Raw genomic sequence first — 14,928 nt, 5'->3', positions numbered from 1 at the left:
CATAGTAATTAGGCGATAATTTCTTCACAGGCAACAAAACGATATATATTGTCTGGTAAACTTTGCTGTCAAGCAGCACAGTATTAGAGGCCACTCATCTTCGCATTTTTTCTTCTTTCTTTCGGACTTTGCTTGCCTTTGTTGGCTGCTTGAATTGGATGGCGTTGTCTTCACCCGGAATCCATAGCGCCACTAGCATTTTAGTCAATTGTTCATTCATTTTCCTGCTGTAAGAATTTTTTAAACTGGATACTTCAAGAATTTTTGTAGATCTCTGCCGTAATTCGCTTCGCAACAAACCGCCAAATGCAACTTGTCTTTCGATGCTTGTCTGCTTTGCAATTTCTGGTCGTTCACTTGCGTCTTCAGAAGTACGGTGTTGTTCTCCTTCTAAGAAAGGTGAAGTCTCCAAACTGTAGCGTTTATATACGTATCAGCAAAAATTTATTCAAAATAATTTTGAGATGTTTTCCAAGCAATTAGCAAATAACGATTGTGATCAAAAACCCAGTATCTTCTGGCCCGTATCCAGTCGATAAAACCGTACATATTTTATATGTTGTGGTAACGTCGTACTTATTGTTGGTTTAAATGCTAATTACACCGCAGCCACTTGAAAAGTATTTCTATACACGCGTCATAGTTAAACTGAGCAAACTATTTTATATATTTAAAATGCTCGATCTCCTGTATCACCAAACTAACACAGCTATACTTAACACATAATGCGAATATTTCAAATAACTCTTTTCCCAGCTAGGAGAAAACACAACTTTCTTAATTAATGCGCCAATTTATAAATTAATTATAACAATTCACTACTAAAATCGCTTAAATTTCAAGCACAAGATTTATGCCTCGTTACGGTCAGTTCGATATTCTGTTAAAAGGAAAAGCGTGCAATTCATTTGTGGGTGGTAGATGGCGTAAAGTTTTCCATATCGTTAAATTTTAATACTTTCTTTCGTGTTCTTTATCAGCCACTAATCTTCACACAATATTTTACATATTTGTTAGACAAGGACAGGATATGGTTTCGACGAGGTTTACGCCATTTATGGGTATGCGATATGGGTAGGTATGGTCATTTACCAACCCGTATGTCCTTACGGAACTTAGGGTCAAATTCTCAGGCCACCTCTCTTACCGTTAAAACAATGACAATAAAATACATAGAAACGTTATTCTATAGGCGCTGAAGTCTATTTCAGATAAACCGTTTGGAATGGTGAGGAGTTGTGATTCCAAACAACATTTCTCAGACCGTGGGTGAAAACCGATACGTTCACACACCATGCCAGTTTTTCCTCGTAACAGCCGTGTCACAAACACAGCCAAGTATTTGCTGAAAGGTTTGAAATTGAGCTGGGTGAATATTGAATTTAAAAATAGGAAAGTGGTAGGTCGAATAGTGAGATTTGAGACGCTGACTGTAGCAATTGGGAAAATGCACAATTTTTAAGACGATTATAATATTAAAGCAAAACGATTTAACTCTAGGCCTACACCGATCAGTATTTGTAGCAAGAAAAAATAGGAACTGCTCTAGTAACGTCTAGTTTAGGTTTATGTAGGCTTTGAATGCTATAAAAAATTCCGAATATGATTTCTTTACAACCGGATCTTAAAGGTTGCTGTTTTTTTATTGTCTTGTTAGCACAAAGCTCTGTACAAAGTAAGTAAGCCTTTTGTTTACGTTTTTTGACTATATATGATTTTTGATATTTAATTTAGAAAATGTTGACTAATGCAGAAAATCGTGTCTTATTTTAACGTGAATTGTAATAAATTACTTTCCTCATAAAGTAAAACAACACGCGCGAGCAATGAAAAACTGAACATTGCTGATACAAGTTTTTGAATCAAACAAAATCAGAAAGTGAACACGATAACGTATGAGTTGTAATTGCATCTGTCACCATGTATATTTAAATGATATTAGTGAGTTGTCTGTCGTAGACTGTACCCTCAGAGCACCAGTACAAGAGTGGAGGTGTTAGGTTACCGCTATCAACTTAAACACAATACGCTACAACCCGACAAATATTGTATGCTGTCTAGCTTTTAACCGTTCTTTCTTGTATGCTATAACATTGTATTGATTGAGGTTCTGGTTTCTCTTATATAGCTTTCAAAGACCTACGTTCGGTGGTCTACCTAACTTTCACTTAGAGCGTATCACAACAGTACTTAAAGGATTTTTTTTCAAATTTTTTTAATTACTGTACTTTAAAAATGTTAGACTTAATCTCGTTCGGCAGGAGCCATGTAAAACGCCATTCGGTTTCAACCGAGTCCAGCAATAGAATGCATATTTATTTCAGCCTCAGGTTCCGTTGCAAGAAAGTATACTCAGAGCTGTACCACCCGATTTTCCAGCATCAATCTCATTAAAATGCTAATTATTAGAATCTTTTATGAACTTTATGATGGTATGTTTTCAAAATTTAAAACATGTGTGATGATTTATGGAAAAAACGGTCTCATACTTGTAACATGTGTTACGATCACCAAACCACATCTTTGATCTTCCAAGATTACCAAGAATTTTAATGCGAACTGTTTCGAGAATTTGGCTGGCTCTTGAGCGAGCAACATCTTGCTTAAGACTGCCCAGAGTGTGGCCCGCGGCCGGAATGCGGCCCACGCATAAGTTTTTCGGTCGTCGACCAGCCTCGCAATTTATGGTTGGTCTACTCTATAATTAAACCTAATTGTTTGAAACTGTTGCCGGTTAGTTTAAACTGGTTTTCCAGTTTACACTATGAAAAAGTGAGGAAATAAATAATTTTAACAGGATTGGTAAGGTATTGGCAGACACTTCTAACTTCAGTTGACTACCGCGCAAGGAAAGCAACAACATGCTGTCAAGCAACGTCACTAATCTATGACATATCAAGAACCTTCATCTACGTCACAATGAAGGCCAAAACTGAGACTTTTTGCGATTTACTTTTGTCGGTAACTAGCTAACTACCAATTAATTATTTTTCAAAAATATTTCACCAGAATGTTAAGTTAATAGTGTTCTTTCATACAATATCAACTTCTTCTTGGATTTGCCCTTCACTTAAACCGAATGGCATGATCAATTACGCAACACCAACTTCTACGCTGGCTCGCTCTCTTTTCAAAAACCTAATGCTCTTGAACAAAAACAAAGCACTTTGGAACATCTGGTTTGGAAGATGGGCGCCTTACCAAACTAGAGCGTTTAATAAGCGTAATTTTGCATTTTACATTTGACAAACTGAAATCACGCAGAAAATGTCAAATATGATTGCAAGATACATACATACAGTAGGCTATACTTATCGATTAACAACACGTCATAAACGTATTTCACAGCAACAATTACTATATTCGGAAGCTTGCCATGGCGCTCCGTCTTGTTTACTTCGGTTTGAGTAAGCAAAGCAGTGACAAGAAATTACAAAATTTTCTGATTTTTTAAGTTATTGTTCAGATTTTGGTAAATTATCCATCGGTCCGGTTTGGTTGTTAGGCCGATCGTTTGTCATCCCTGGGTAGCTATTGGGTTTGCCTGCCACTCGGTAATATCAAAGAGATTTGGCCGACTCACACCGCCATGAAGATGACCAACGTTTAAGTGTATATACCTCTAAGCTGTATAAACTTTGCTTTGTGATACCTTTTTAAAGCAAGTTTCTATATCTGAGTGACTTATTTTATTAGTAGAGCTTAAGAGAAATATTAATTCGTTATTGTATTACTTGTATGAAGTATTACACAACAACCATATTCGCCATAAAGACCGCGTACACTGGCGACTATTGTTACAATATGAGCGAGGACGATTGATGGCTGATAACTTGTTTTTCTTCTGACTCGATGGTATGAGTTCCCATTCCTCAAACGGCGTGACTATGCTGTTAGTTGCTTAAATTCTGTCTATACATATTACTAAATGATAAAGTTCCCATTTTTATGTATTATCAGACACAAAGGCTTTCACCTTTGGGCAAAACTTACTGAATGTTACATTGCGCAGTAGCAACAAGTGAAAGGGAAAAGGGTAAAAGGAAAGATTGCAAACATTACAACAGTATTTATATGTGGCACACCAGTTCAAGCGAGGTAATTTATCTGAACGTCATTAAGGCAAATTTAAGATTGGTCAGCAATTGAATCGCAAGATCCCAAAATAAAATTTCAGCATTTACAAAAAAACTCATGACTCATGACGTAACCGTCACAAGCTCTCAGATATTTATTAAATTAGTAACTGTACTAGCGCAACACTCTAAACTGTATTTTTATGTCCGGAATCACAGACGTAATTGCTGTGACCCCATAATGCATATTGTCATGTTAGTTGCTCGGCGTATGAATTGATATTTCAAAAAACCCTGAATACTAATTACCAAAGTTAAACCGACTGTTGACCTTTATATGTTCGACATTGACTCATTTATCTTTTTGTAAAGCTTCCGAATGTGAAACAGTTTTGGGTTATGAGTTTAATATGCGGTTAAATATGGATCAAGATTAAGAAATATAGTGTTTCATCTCATATTTCATGTATGCAGATTCTGGTCTAGCAACAGCAATTACAAACACCACATCATATATGATTACAAATTCTGAAATCGTGAACTGCTCAATAACAAGTAATTTGTAAATTGTGTTCTTGCTACATGTTGATTTTATCAAAATCGACGACTTATTAAAATAATACCAATAACTTCTTAATGAAATATTATGTTAATGTTTAAGACTTAAACATTTTTACATTAGTTCAATAGATTCTTCACAATCAAATGTATTGTTGATACATTAATTCGCAGGTACAACCAGTCACGAAAATACAACTGCAGATTTATCTTTCTATGGTATGTGTTGCAAATGGAAAACATTACCTAGCAAGCGTTTATTAATGAGTTTTATGTATAGATATATTAATGGAGGAAACATCATCATTGAAAATGAATTCACAAGACGCCAGCACTGAGTTGACCACAGTTTGTAAGCATTGTCTTTATGAATATAATTATCGTTTCTATTTTAGTTTAATCATAAGGTTTTTTATCTGCTAATTAAAACAGTATGCTTTAAAACATGTGTTTCATGATGTTTTGAAACATGCATGACCATATATAGCATGATCACATAAACAAAAGCAGCAATGCCAGGAATTTATACAGCTTTCTTGTACAGATGTTATAACATTAAACGAAACAACAGCAAGTACAGTCCCAGTATCTTATGACGACTTATTTGTCAACTTAACCACACCTGGTAAGTAATTATGCAGGAAGATTTTTGAATGAGATAAACTCCATGCGTGAGGCTTGTGGCCGGACTATCGAGATGATCAGTTTCAAAGTTTTGGTGGAGGAATGTTTTAATAGTTTATCTGTACATATCTGTCTGTAAAGTCGTGAATTTGCTCATGAAAAAGTTCCTCAGAAATTCAAATAACCTTGGTTACAACTTTCGTTGCAAATGATTTTTATAATCCAAACTGCATAATAAACTACTAGAAACACTTTTATTACTTGCCATGAGACCAATATTTTTTCAAAACCATTCTATTATTTGGTCATATTGAACTTTACACTTTTACTTAACACAATATTTTCTTTTCTTGTACAGCAAATAATACAGAATCTAATGTTTCCGAAGACTCAACCACTGATTTGACTACATTAAGTATATACTGGTTTGCTTAAAGATAAAATAGTGGCAATGTTGTTTTTGTAAAAGCTTTTTATCACTTTTTTTACATCCAGACACTGCAAATCTGATCAAACTTGTCAGTATTTCACAAAATTGACAGAATAGTTAGCGTTTCTGTGTATTATTTTTCAGATACAACAACTCAGATATATACAACTGTTAATTCAACATCTGCTGGTAGGAGCTTCATATTTTATATCACAATATAGATTAATTTACTGACTGACAAAGACTGGTTTATGATTCATTTTTCTCATAAATGTTCATATCTGTTTATATAGTCGTCAATCTGCACGCGATAAAGTTACTCAAAATTTGAAAAGAACTTTCGCTTTATTGAAAATTCTGTTACAAAATAAATTTTGTAATCCAAACTGCAAAATCAACTACTTCAAAATAAAACTGTTTTAGTACTTCGCTTGTAGACAACATTACTTGAACATTGTGCTAATTTATGGTCATATTAAATTTTACACATTAACTTTACTTTGTTATTTGCATTTTTATACAGCATATAATACAGAACCCAGTGTTTCCGAAGACTTAACTACCGATTTGACCACATTAAGTATGGACTGGTTTGCTTAAACATAAAAAATAGTAGCAATATTGTGTCTGTAAAATCATTTACTACTGTTTTTAAGTCTAAACACTACAATTATAACCACTCTTGCCAATACTTGACAAATTTTACAGAATAGTTTACTTTTTGTGTATTAATTTTCAGATACAACAACTCAAGAATATACAACTGTTATCTCAACATCTGCTGGTAATACTTCCATACTACAATATAGATTAACTTACTGACTGACAAAGATTGATTGTTGATTTTTTCTTTTATTTTTTCTTATCTGTTAGTATAGTGGTGCATTTGCACGTAATATAGTTATTCAGAATTTTAAAATAACTTTGAGTTTGTTAAAAATGTCTGTTACTAATGACTTTTATAATCCAAGCTGATAAATGAAAATAAATCACTTTTAATATTTCTCTTGTGAGCGACATTTCTTCAACATTGTGCTATTTTATAGCAGTATTGAATTTTACACATTCTCTTTACTATGTTATTTTCTTTTCTTGTACAGCATATAATACAGAATCTATTGTTTCCAAAGTTTCGACCACTGATTTGACCACATTAACTATATACTGGTTTCCTTAGAAATAAAAATAATGTCAATGTAGTTACTGTTAATTCTATTAACACTGTTTTAGGTCAAAACATTGCAAACTTGACCACTTTTACTGCTACAAGTGAAACAAGTGAGATGCTTTTTCAATGCTTGTGTTAATTATTATTAAGTTAATTCTTAACATGTATATCAAGCATTAGTGCTATGCTATATATTCCTTTGTACTACTAATAATTAATCAAAGTAATGGTTCTTTGAGAAAAACTATTCCTTGAAACTTAAAAAAATTGTATTTTTTCAACAGATTTAACAGCTACTGTTTCAAGTGACATCGACATTCCCAGTAATTTATTTGTGTTATGTTCAACTTATCTTAAGTAAACTGATTGCCTGACATAAATTGATTTCTGATTTACATATTTTTTCATATTTATTTAGGGGATAGTACATTTGCAAGTGATTAAGTTGTTTAGAATTTCAAGTGAAATTTTTACGTTTTTACTAATTTTATTGCAACTAAATAACACTTGTGAAAAAGATGTCTTTAACGCTGTTGTATATTTTGGTCATATAGCAATTTAAACATGCACGTTACCATGTTATTTGTTTCTTATGTACAGCATATAATACAGAATCTACTACTTCCGAAAACTCAACCACTGATTTGACTACTATAAGTATGTACTGGTTTGCCTAGAAATTTGATATAGGTTGGTTGCTTTGGTAAAATCTATTATCACTGTTTTTAGGTTCAATTATTGTAAATACGACCACTGTTGGTGCCACAAGTGAATTGGGTGGGATGATTGTTTAATGCTTATGTTGATGTAAAATTAATTTTAAGACTGTTTTTTAAGTAGTATTACCATGTCATATGTACTTTCGTGCTGGCACTCGGAGTACCTTTAGAAAACTTTTTTTGTTTAAAGTAATTAACATTTAACTGACCGATTTAACAGTAGCTGTTTCAGGTGATATCAACACAATTAGTCATATGTTTGTGTTTTCTTAAACTCAGTTTAGGTTAACTTAGTTACCAAGATTCCTATTTCCTTCGTTGATTCTATTCAAGAAACTCTGGAATGAGTGATTTAGTTTACCACTAACAAAAGATTATACAATCATCTGATTGTCTGCACTAATTGCTATGTTACTTATTAAGTCACATTGCATGGTCTTATGACTGGATATGATATTTAACATGCAGCAGGCTTTGATAATTAATATATGAATTAAATGAACTTCAGCATCCCTAAAATTTGTAATATTTATATTTGTTAATTTAAAAGTACTGAGTGGTAGAGTTAATTATGCAAATTGCAATTAAAGGTAACTTAACAACTTCCATAACTTTTTCAACACAAGCAGCACTTACTGGTAAGCATTTGTAATTTGTTTTAATATCAAACATTGCATGTGTTGATTATTATTAATTTGTGATACCCTAGAATAATAAATAGGTGATATATCTTGTGTCTCAAGAAACAAATTTCTTCTTTTTTTAAGAACCATGTGACCAAAGCTGTGATGGTTGTGCCGGTTGTGATTATAACAACATAAGTGAATGTGCTTGTGAATGTATTGTTGGATACCAGCCTACTAGAGATGGAAAGTGTGATCCTGGTGAGAGCTTTCAATTCTTGCAATTAATTGCAAAAAATACTGTTTTTGCAAAATTGTGTATGATAACAAAAACTTTGCCATAAGTAAAAGTGTAACGGCATTTAGCTTATTGTGAGACTCATGTACATGTCTTAGATTATTGTTTCAGTTTTCTGTCCACAAAGCACTGTAATGTATCCCAACAGTTCAGATCTCATAAATGTGACATTTCCTCAAACTCAATCTGGATTTCGAAATTCATCTGCAGAGAAATGTCCCATAAATACATCAAATTGTAAATATATTTTGAAGTGAGAAAAATTGATAAAGTTTAATATAAACTCAATATAAGCGAAAACCAGAATTAAATATTTTAGATAACAACAATAAAAATGATTTTGTCCCAGCGGGAAAACCATATGGAACTAGGTCATGCAGTGTAAATGGAACATGGAATCAACCAAAATGGCTTTCCTCATGTAACACAACTGCTGAGGTACCATGACATATGCAACTAAAGCTATAATTTCTAAAACCAAAGAAATGTAAATATTACAGTCTGTTTCAAAATATACTTTTAGAATTATATCAATGCAATTTTCATTTCAACGATGGAACAACAAGAGGCAGCTGATAATCTTGAAATTTTAACTTCAAGTCCAGACAGTTTAACCTCAAATGAGATTTCTTTAACTGTGGAAGCTTTAAATAATGTTGTTAATGTCGGGACATTGAATGATAAGGTTTGCATTTTATGACATTCTTTGTTCACAAAATAGGTGATCTGAAATGTCGGTTTTTCTAAGCACATGTGTTTATTTAACTTTCATTTTTGTTTTCAGATTTCATCTGCTGTTGTGGCCACAATTGGAAACTTACTCAGTGTATCTGAGGAGGACCTTCAGCAAAGTGGTCAAGCTGTAAGGTAAAATGACTTTCTTAAATGTAATGTAACATTTCATGCTTCATATTTTAAAATCAAATTGCTTAACCTTTAATAATTTTATACAAACATCTTTTTTTGTTTCCTAAAATCAGCTTAATGCAAACTCTGGATTCAGTTGGAGAAAAAGTTGAACTAAATGATGGCGAAATATTTCAAGAAATTAATCCCGCAGTGGCAGTTGTCGTAGTGCAACTTACAAGTGCAGGTGAAATGATGACAATTGTGATATTGCTTTCAAGTATCTCGTTTTCTGCAGTTTTTGTATGTAGATTCATGACTAGTGAAGATATAGATTTTAAATGTTGGGAAATATTTAGAGGCGCAAGGAAACATTGGATATCAGTTTGCTTCCTTACGAATTCCAAAAGAACTTGGCTTAAGGTCAGATCAACTGAGCTTATTTTTTGATGCACCAAGTTTAACTACGTCATCTTACATCCAAGTACCACCAAATGCACTGCAGACAACACTAGGTGATAGCATGTTACTGTATGTTTAAACATGCATGGTTTCAACTTGCAGTTTTTTAATTAATTTAGCTGCACTTTGAAAGATATAGTTGACCCTACTTAAAGTTTGTCATTGCTGTAAACTACAGATAACCGAGTGAGCTTCTATGCTTTTCCTGATGATAAACTTTTTCGAGCCACCGACACGAGCAACATGTATTCTGGAGATGAATTTGTTGCTTCGGAGGTCATCTTATCAGCTACAGTTGTCAATGCTACAGGACCTGTTGTAAATCTTGATGAACCAGTTGTAATGCAGTTCTTTTTAAATTCGGTAAAAAAGCAGTAAGCCTTAAAAGTAAACACTTTAATAACTTTCCTTATATTTGTAATTTCGTTTTAGTAATTTTTGGTTATCATATATGTTTATGCCAAGAGGCATGTTTGAAACTGTTTTGACAATCAGCTAACATACAGTACTTCTTGCTATTTGTGCAATTTTCGCAGACCATTACATCAAATATAACCCTTGAAGGAAAATGTGTGTTCTGGAATGAAACTGGAAATGGTTTCTGGTCAAATAAAAGCTTGGTTAGCCAGAATATCAGTAATGAGTTTGCTGAGTGTCGATTCAATCACCTCACCAACTTTGCCACGTTATTTGTAAGTACAGTGCACTGATGTGGTATATGTAAATGACATATGTAACATTTTAAGTAACGTATCTGCAAGTCTCCTATGTAACATTTTTGTGTTGTTGAAGTCCACGATACCCGTAGACACACCTGGACTTGACCTTGTTACAATTATTGGATCCTCTATTTCAATCTTTAGTTTGGTTCTGCTGGTAGCGACGTTTACATTTGTGAAGTAAGTGACGCTTTTCAATCTTTGTCTTAAGACATTTTTATTTTTGAAGACAACAGAAATTTGTTAAAGCAACAGATATACTATAAGTGACACTTTAAGTTTTAATATACATGACATATTTTTAGAAAAATGCGAACTCGAGGTAAATTCCGATCGGCATTTCTTTTGGTCAACCTTGGAATGGCGCTTTTGATCCTTAATATTTCACTGATCATAAGCGAGGCGCCGTCATTGCCAACGCCATCTACTGGATGCACAGCGATAGCGGTGCTAATTCACTTTTCTTTGCTTTCTTCATTAGCTTGGATGATGGTGGAAGGAGTAAACATTTACATTGTTGTTGTTCATGTAAGTAATGAAATTTGATCAATTCTTACCAACTATTATATTGATAGACGAAAGAAGTTGCGAAGTCACTTAAAGTAAAGTTGGCTGTCATACGTAGTAATCAACAAGATAGCCTACACATTTGAAAACTGTGTTTAAGTGTTATGCTTTCAGTTGTTGTTGGTGAAGGGTAAACTCTTAACATTAATCCAACAATCTTTTTCTTTATTCTGTTTGAATGGTATTGCAGACGATGTACGCTCGTATCCACATCACCAATCGACGAGTGATCATTCCTTCTCTTCTATGGGGTTGGTTGATGCCTGCAATCTTTGTCGCTATAGTCGCTGGTGTTGACATAAACAACTACACGAGAAATGATTCAGAGTAAGCAGATATGATGAAAATGATTCTTCTCATTCTGTATGTTGCAAATATCAAAGCAACTGCAATGACAAAATCGTTACTACCGTTACCAATTTATAGTTATTTTAAAACTGTTTTGCAGGTGTTGGTTATCTGTGGACGTGGAAATTTATTTGATCGTCATCCCGGCTGCAGTGATATTGGGCATTAATCTTTTCTTTTACATTGCAATTGTTGCACGTGTTGTGTGTTGTAGACGAAATTTGACTGCAGGCCAGGTAACTATGGTACCTATAGCCTACCTATTTTCAGTATTAGGCCTATGTTCGCTAGAAGATTAGATTATTTTTTACGTGATGCTTAAAATTATTGTTGTTTTAACTGGAAACTCGTGGTATCGCACAGTTCACGTGTATAATGACGTACAAAAGTAGTCAATGGATTTAGTAATTTCAGTTTCAGAATGTTGGGTGAAAATTTAAGTACCGTATATATATTATGCACTTAAGAATCGGACTTCAGAAACTCGCAAGAATGTGTTGTTTTCCATAACTCTGTTTATAACACTTGGAGGAACTTGGTTGATCGCATTTCCGATTTCAGCAATACAACACGCAGATGATAACGTTTCCATCGTATTTGCATACATTTTTAGCGTCCTAACTGCCCTGCAAGGTACACAACAAACTATTGCCATTATTCATCAAAAAGCAAGAATATTTGCGTTTTTTAATTTTCTAATGCTTTTCTTTTCGACCTTACGGGTAATAATTTATTTTATTAACTTTTGCAGGTTTCTTCTTGTTTTTGCTGTACGTGGTACGACAATATTTTACCAAAGATTTGTTTAAAGCTGTTGCTAGGCTATCATTTTCGAAATCTACCTCAACTTTCAGCAATCTGAATACGAACATGAGAAATTACCAGATTCCACGTCCAGATATTGTGTTGGAAAGGTTAGAAACTGTTTATTTCACTTGAATTTATTCCGATGTAAATTTAATCGTTGTTGTTTTGTGATTGACAATTAAGTTTCCTCATGAAATCTTTGTCAATGAATAAAAAACCAAGTTTCGTATTTGTATTGTAAAAATGATTATTTGTTCTTTAGGTCGACAGCAACGGATAGTTAAGCTCCATAGACAAGACAGAAAGACCCAATAATTCTTTTATGATGGAAGCTTAACACAAAAATCTTGCATAATTTCTACCAACATCTATTTTTCAGCTTTTCATCATTATCAGCTTTCGCAATTCTTGCTGGTGTCGTTTCGTAAAAACATGGACGTTTTTTAACTTAGTTTGTTGTAGAGAATAGCAATTTATAGTACGCACATTTTTAACATGTGTTTACTGTATTCTTAGTCGCTATTGGATTCGTTGTTAAAATGTGACCACTTAGCCGTAAATAGGTTAACTTCTATTAACCAGCAATTCAGTTTGTAGGCAAAATTGTTCGTTTTCATATTAATCGTCATATGTTGATAAGTTTCTGCTTGTTGAGGATATTTTAACTGGGATATTATTTTTACTTTTCTATCAATATTTTAAAATAACTTTTTACCGCTTGGCTGTCTGCGAGCAACAACATTTTGCTTAACGCCAAAAATTTCGTATTTGCATGTTTTTTGCCATAGACATATCTGCGGTATCATGCTTAGTTGTTTATAAGGTGTTCTGTATTTTAATTGAACATTGTTGAAAGTAACCAATCCAGATTGTATAATATGTCATGAATTTTTACCAGAGTGGATCCTCTTTGTGTGCTTTCATGTTGTGAGATGTTTTATTATTATACTCCCTACATTCAAACAGTAAAAACGAAATTATTTACAGTGAACAACGTTGCGATGCCTTTAACTCGGCACTTTTGAATAAACGCCATTCAAGAATTCGAACTTGGTGCCTATACTTTGTTTTTATTTCTTGAAACGGCACAGTGAAAATGATATCAAAAAAGAAAAAGGATTCTTCACTTGATTAATATAGTGGTTTCACGGGATTATTTTTATGCACCCGTTTTAGAGCCATCACATTGTACACTGTTTGTTCGCACTACTCTTATAAGTTAATTTAGTCAAATGTGTGGGTCAACTTCTGCTTTTATTCACATTGTGTCATTTGTATGTATGCTCGTCAGGTTTTCTTATGTTTGCTCACGTGCTGCCGTATTTTAACTATTCATATGTACACATGTTTTTAGTCTATTCCTTGTGACGTCTTACATCGTTACCCCTAGGGCCTAATTGGTATTTAGCGTCCCGCTTTTTTTTTCTGATTGTGTGACAACGGTGGAATCTGTGTTGAGGTGGTGTTGCGCTCCGCTGGGAAGTGCTGGGCGAGTGTTAATTCAGTCTACGCTTAGATTTTATAAAAGTAGGGTGGTTTTTTTTATCTAAGAAATGCTATTAAAAGTTAGTAAAGCAAAAGGAGCTAATTGACTAGCTGTAAAGCGAGAAGTTTCCTGGCTAAGGAAAAGTTTGGTTACAATTGGCGAGCGCACCAGGATCCCGCAATCACTGAAATTAATGGTCTAAACTTGTGGAATTTTCACGGTGGCTATCTACTTCGCTATTCCTCCACCCAAGTGTGAGTCCAACGAGGATTTCCGAAGCTTTTTTCAAACGTTTCGACGCTTATTGTACGATTATTGAAACAAATTCTGCTTTGAAGAAGCATCTATTGATTAACAGCTTTGATGAAGATTTAAGCTGGGACGTACAAGGTAGAGACTCGTCGCTTTTCGACTTAGAGTACGCTGAATTGGTGAGAAGAGGTACGAAAGCGAGAAAGCCCACTTATTCTACTGAAAGTGGCAATTATCGAGTATTAAATGGGACTCAATTCTCTGCCTATACAGCAAAACCTTCGTTTGCTTACGCAGTACAAAAAATTTATTTTGCGGAAGAAGCTGAAAGTCTGAAAGAAACAATGAGAGAGGCCCGGTATTTTGTGTTAGCATGCGATTTGCAACATGAAGAAACTGCGGGAGAATTATCGACCAACCGTATTTATGGTCAAGATGACTGCAAGTCGCGCACTGATGAGACAGCAGCTGATTAAGTAGAGCCGGTACCGATATGTGATGTTCCCGTTGCGGTCGGTGAGAAAAATACTGATTCCAACAAAGATGGATTGGTGGGCGCCAAAAACAAAACGTCTGTTTACACTCTAAAAAAACTTGAGTCAGTTTTTCCACTCGTGCGAAAGAGAGAACGGATTCTGACTCTTTCAAGAGTCGATTCTACTTTTTCCGCCTTCTCTCGTATTTTTTTGCTTGTGCAACACTTTATTTGAGTGGTGTCTTCACGGTTGGCTTGCGGCGTATTACGCAATGGAAATTTTTACCAAATTGTTACATCTAGGTTGTCTGTTTGTCGCACGTGTCATGGTATTCCGTTGGGCCTGTGCAAGTTAAACTGTAGTGAACAAATAGGTTTAGCCTATGGGCATGATGATTACAGTAGACTGAGCTAGGTCATTTAACTTTGAAGATAAATTAAAGCTAACAGCAAGCGTTGATGAAAACCTA

At 34.1% G+C, this 14,928-nt stretch overlaps 1 protein-coding gene across 14 annotated transcripts; it reads left to right on the top strand.

The window, feature by feature from the left end:
* Window positions 1-1,332: 1,332 nt before the first annotated feature.
* LOC143445520 (adhesion G-protein coupled receptor G7-like) lies at window positions 1,333-13,288 on the top strand. Of its 14 annotated transcripts, none has more exons than XM_076944728.1 (32): window positions 2,989-3,612; window positions 3,745-3,855; window positions 3,961-4,098; window positions 4,551-4,631; window positions 4,809-4,853; window positions 4,915-4,986; window positions 5,179-5,259; window positions 5,617-5,673; window positions 5,833-5,877; window positions 6,212-6,268; window positions 6,428-6,472; window positions 6,919-6,966; window positions 7,141-7,179; window positions 7,457-7,513; window positions 7,586-7,633; window positions 8,166-8,213; window positions 8,343-8,459; window positions 8,608-8,733; window positions 8,846-8,934; window positions 9,020-9,181; window positions 9,281-9,363; window positions 9,477-9,589; window positions 9,702-9,857; window positions 9,983-10,167; window positions 10,341-10,496; window positions 10,597-10,703; window positions 10,829-11,051; window positions 11,281-11,417; window positions 11,539-11,674; window positions 11,906-12,071; window positions 12,190-12,352; window positions 12,508-13,288. In XM_076944728.1, the coding sequence occupies exons 4-32, from the start codon at window positions 4,592-4,594 to the stop codon at window positions 12,527-12,529; spliced, it is 2,823 nt and encodes a 940-aa protein (XP_076800843.1). In that variant the 5' UTR covers window positions 2,989-3,612; window positions 3,745-3,855; window positions 3,961-4,098; window positions 4,551-4,591; the 3' UTR covers window positions 12,530-13,288. The 14 variants fall into 14 exon arrangements, with proteins under 14 accessions (XP_076800795.1, XP_076800802.1, XP_076800818.1 ...); XM_076944738.1 differs by having other exon boundaries at window positions 3,745-3,892; XM_076944752.1 differs by having other exon boundaries at window positions 2,989-3,855; window positions 4,013-4,098.
* The last annotated feature ends 1,640 nt before the right edge of the window (window positions 13,289-14,928 follow it).

This window comes from Clavelina lepadiformis, chromosome 1 (assembly GCF_947623445.1).
Source record: "Clavelina lepadiformis chromosome 1, kaClaLepa1.1, whole genome shotgun sequence".
In the NCBI taxonomy this organism is placed as follows: Eukaryota; Metazoa; Chordata; class Ascidiacea; order Aplousobranchia; family Clavelinidae; genus Clavelina; species Clavelina lepadiformis.
Note: the sequence above shows the minus strand (reverse complement) of the source record. Positions and strands in the feature narration are given on the sequence as shown.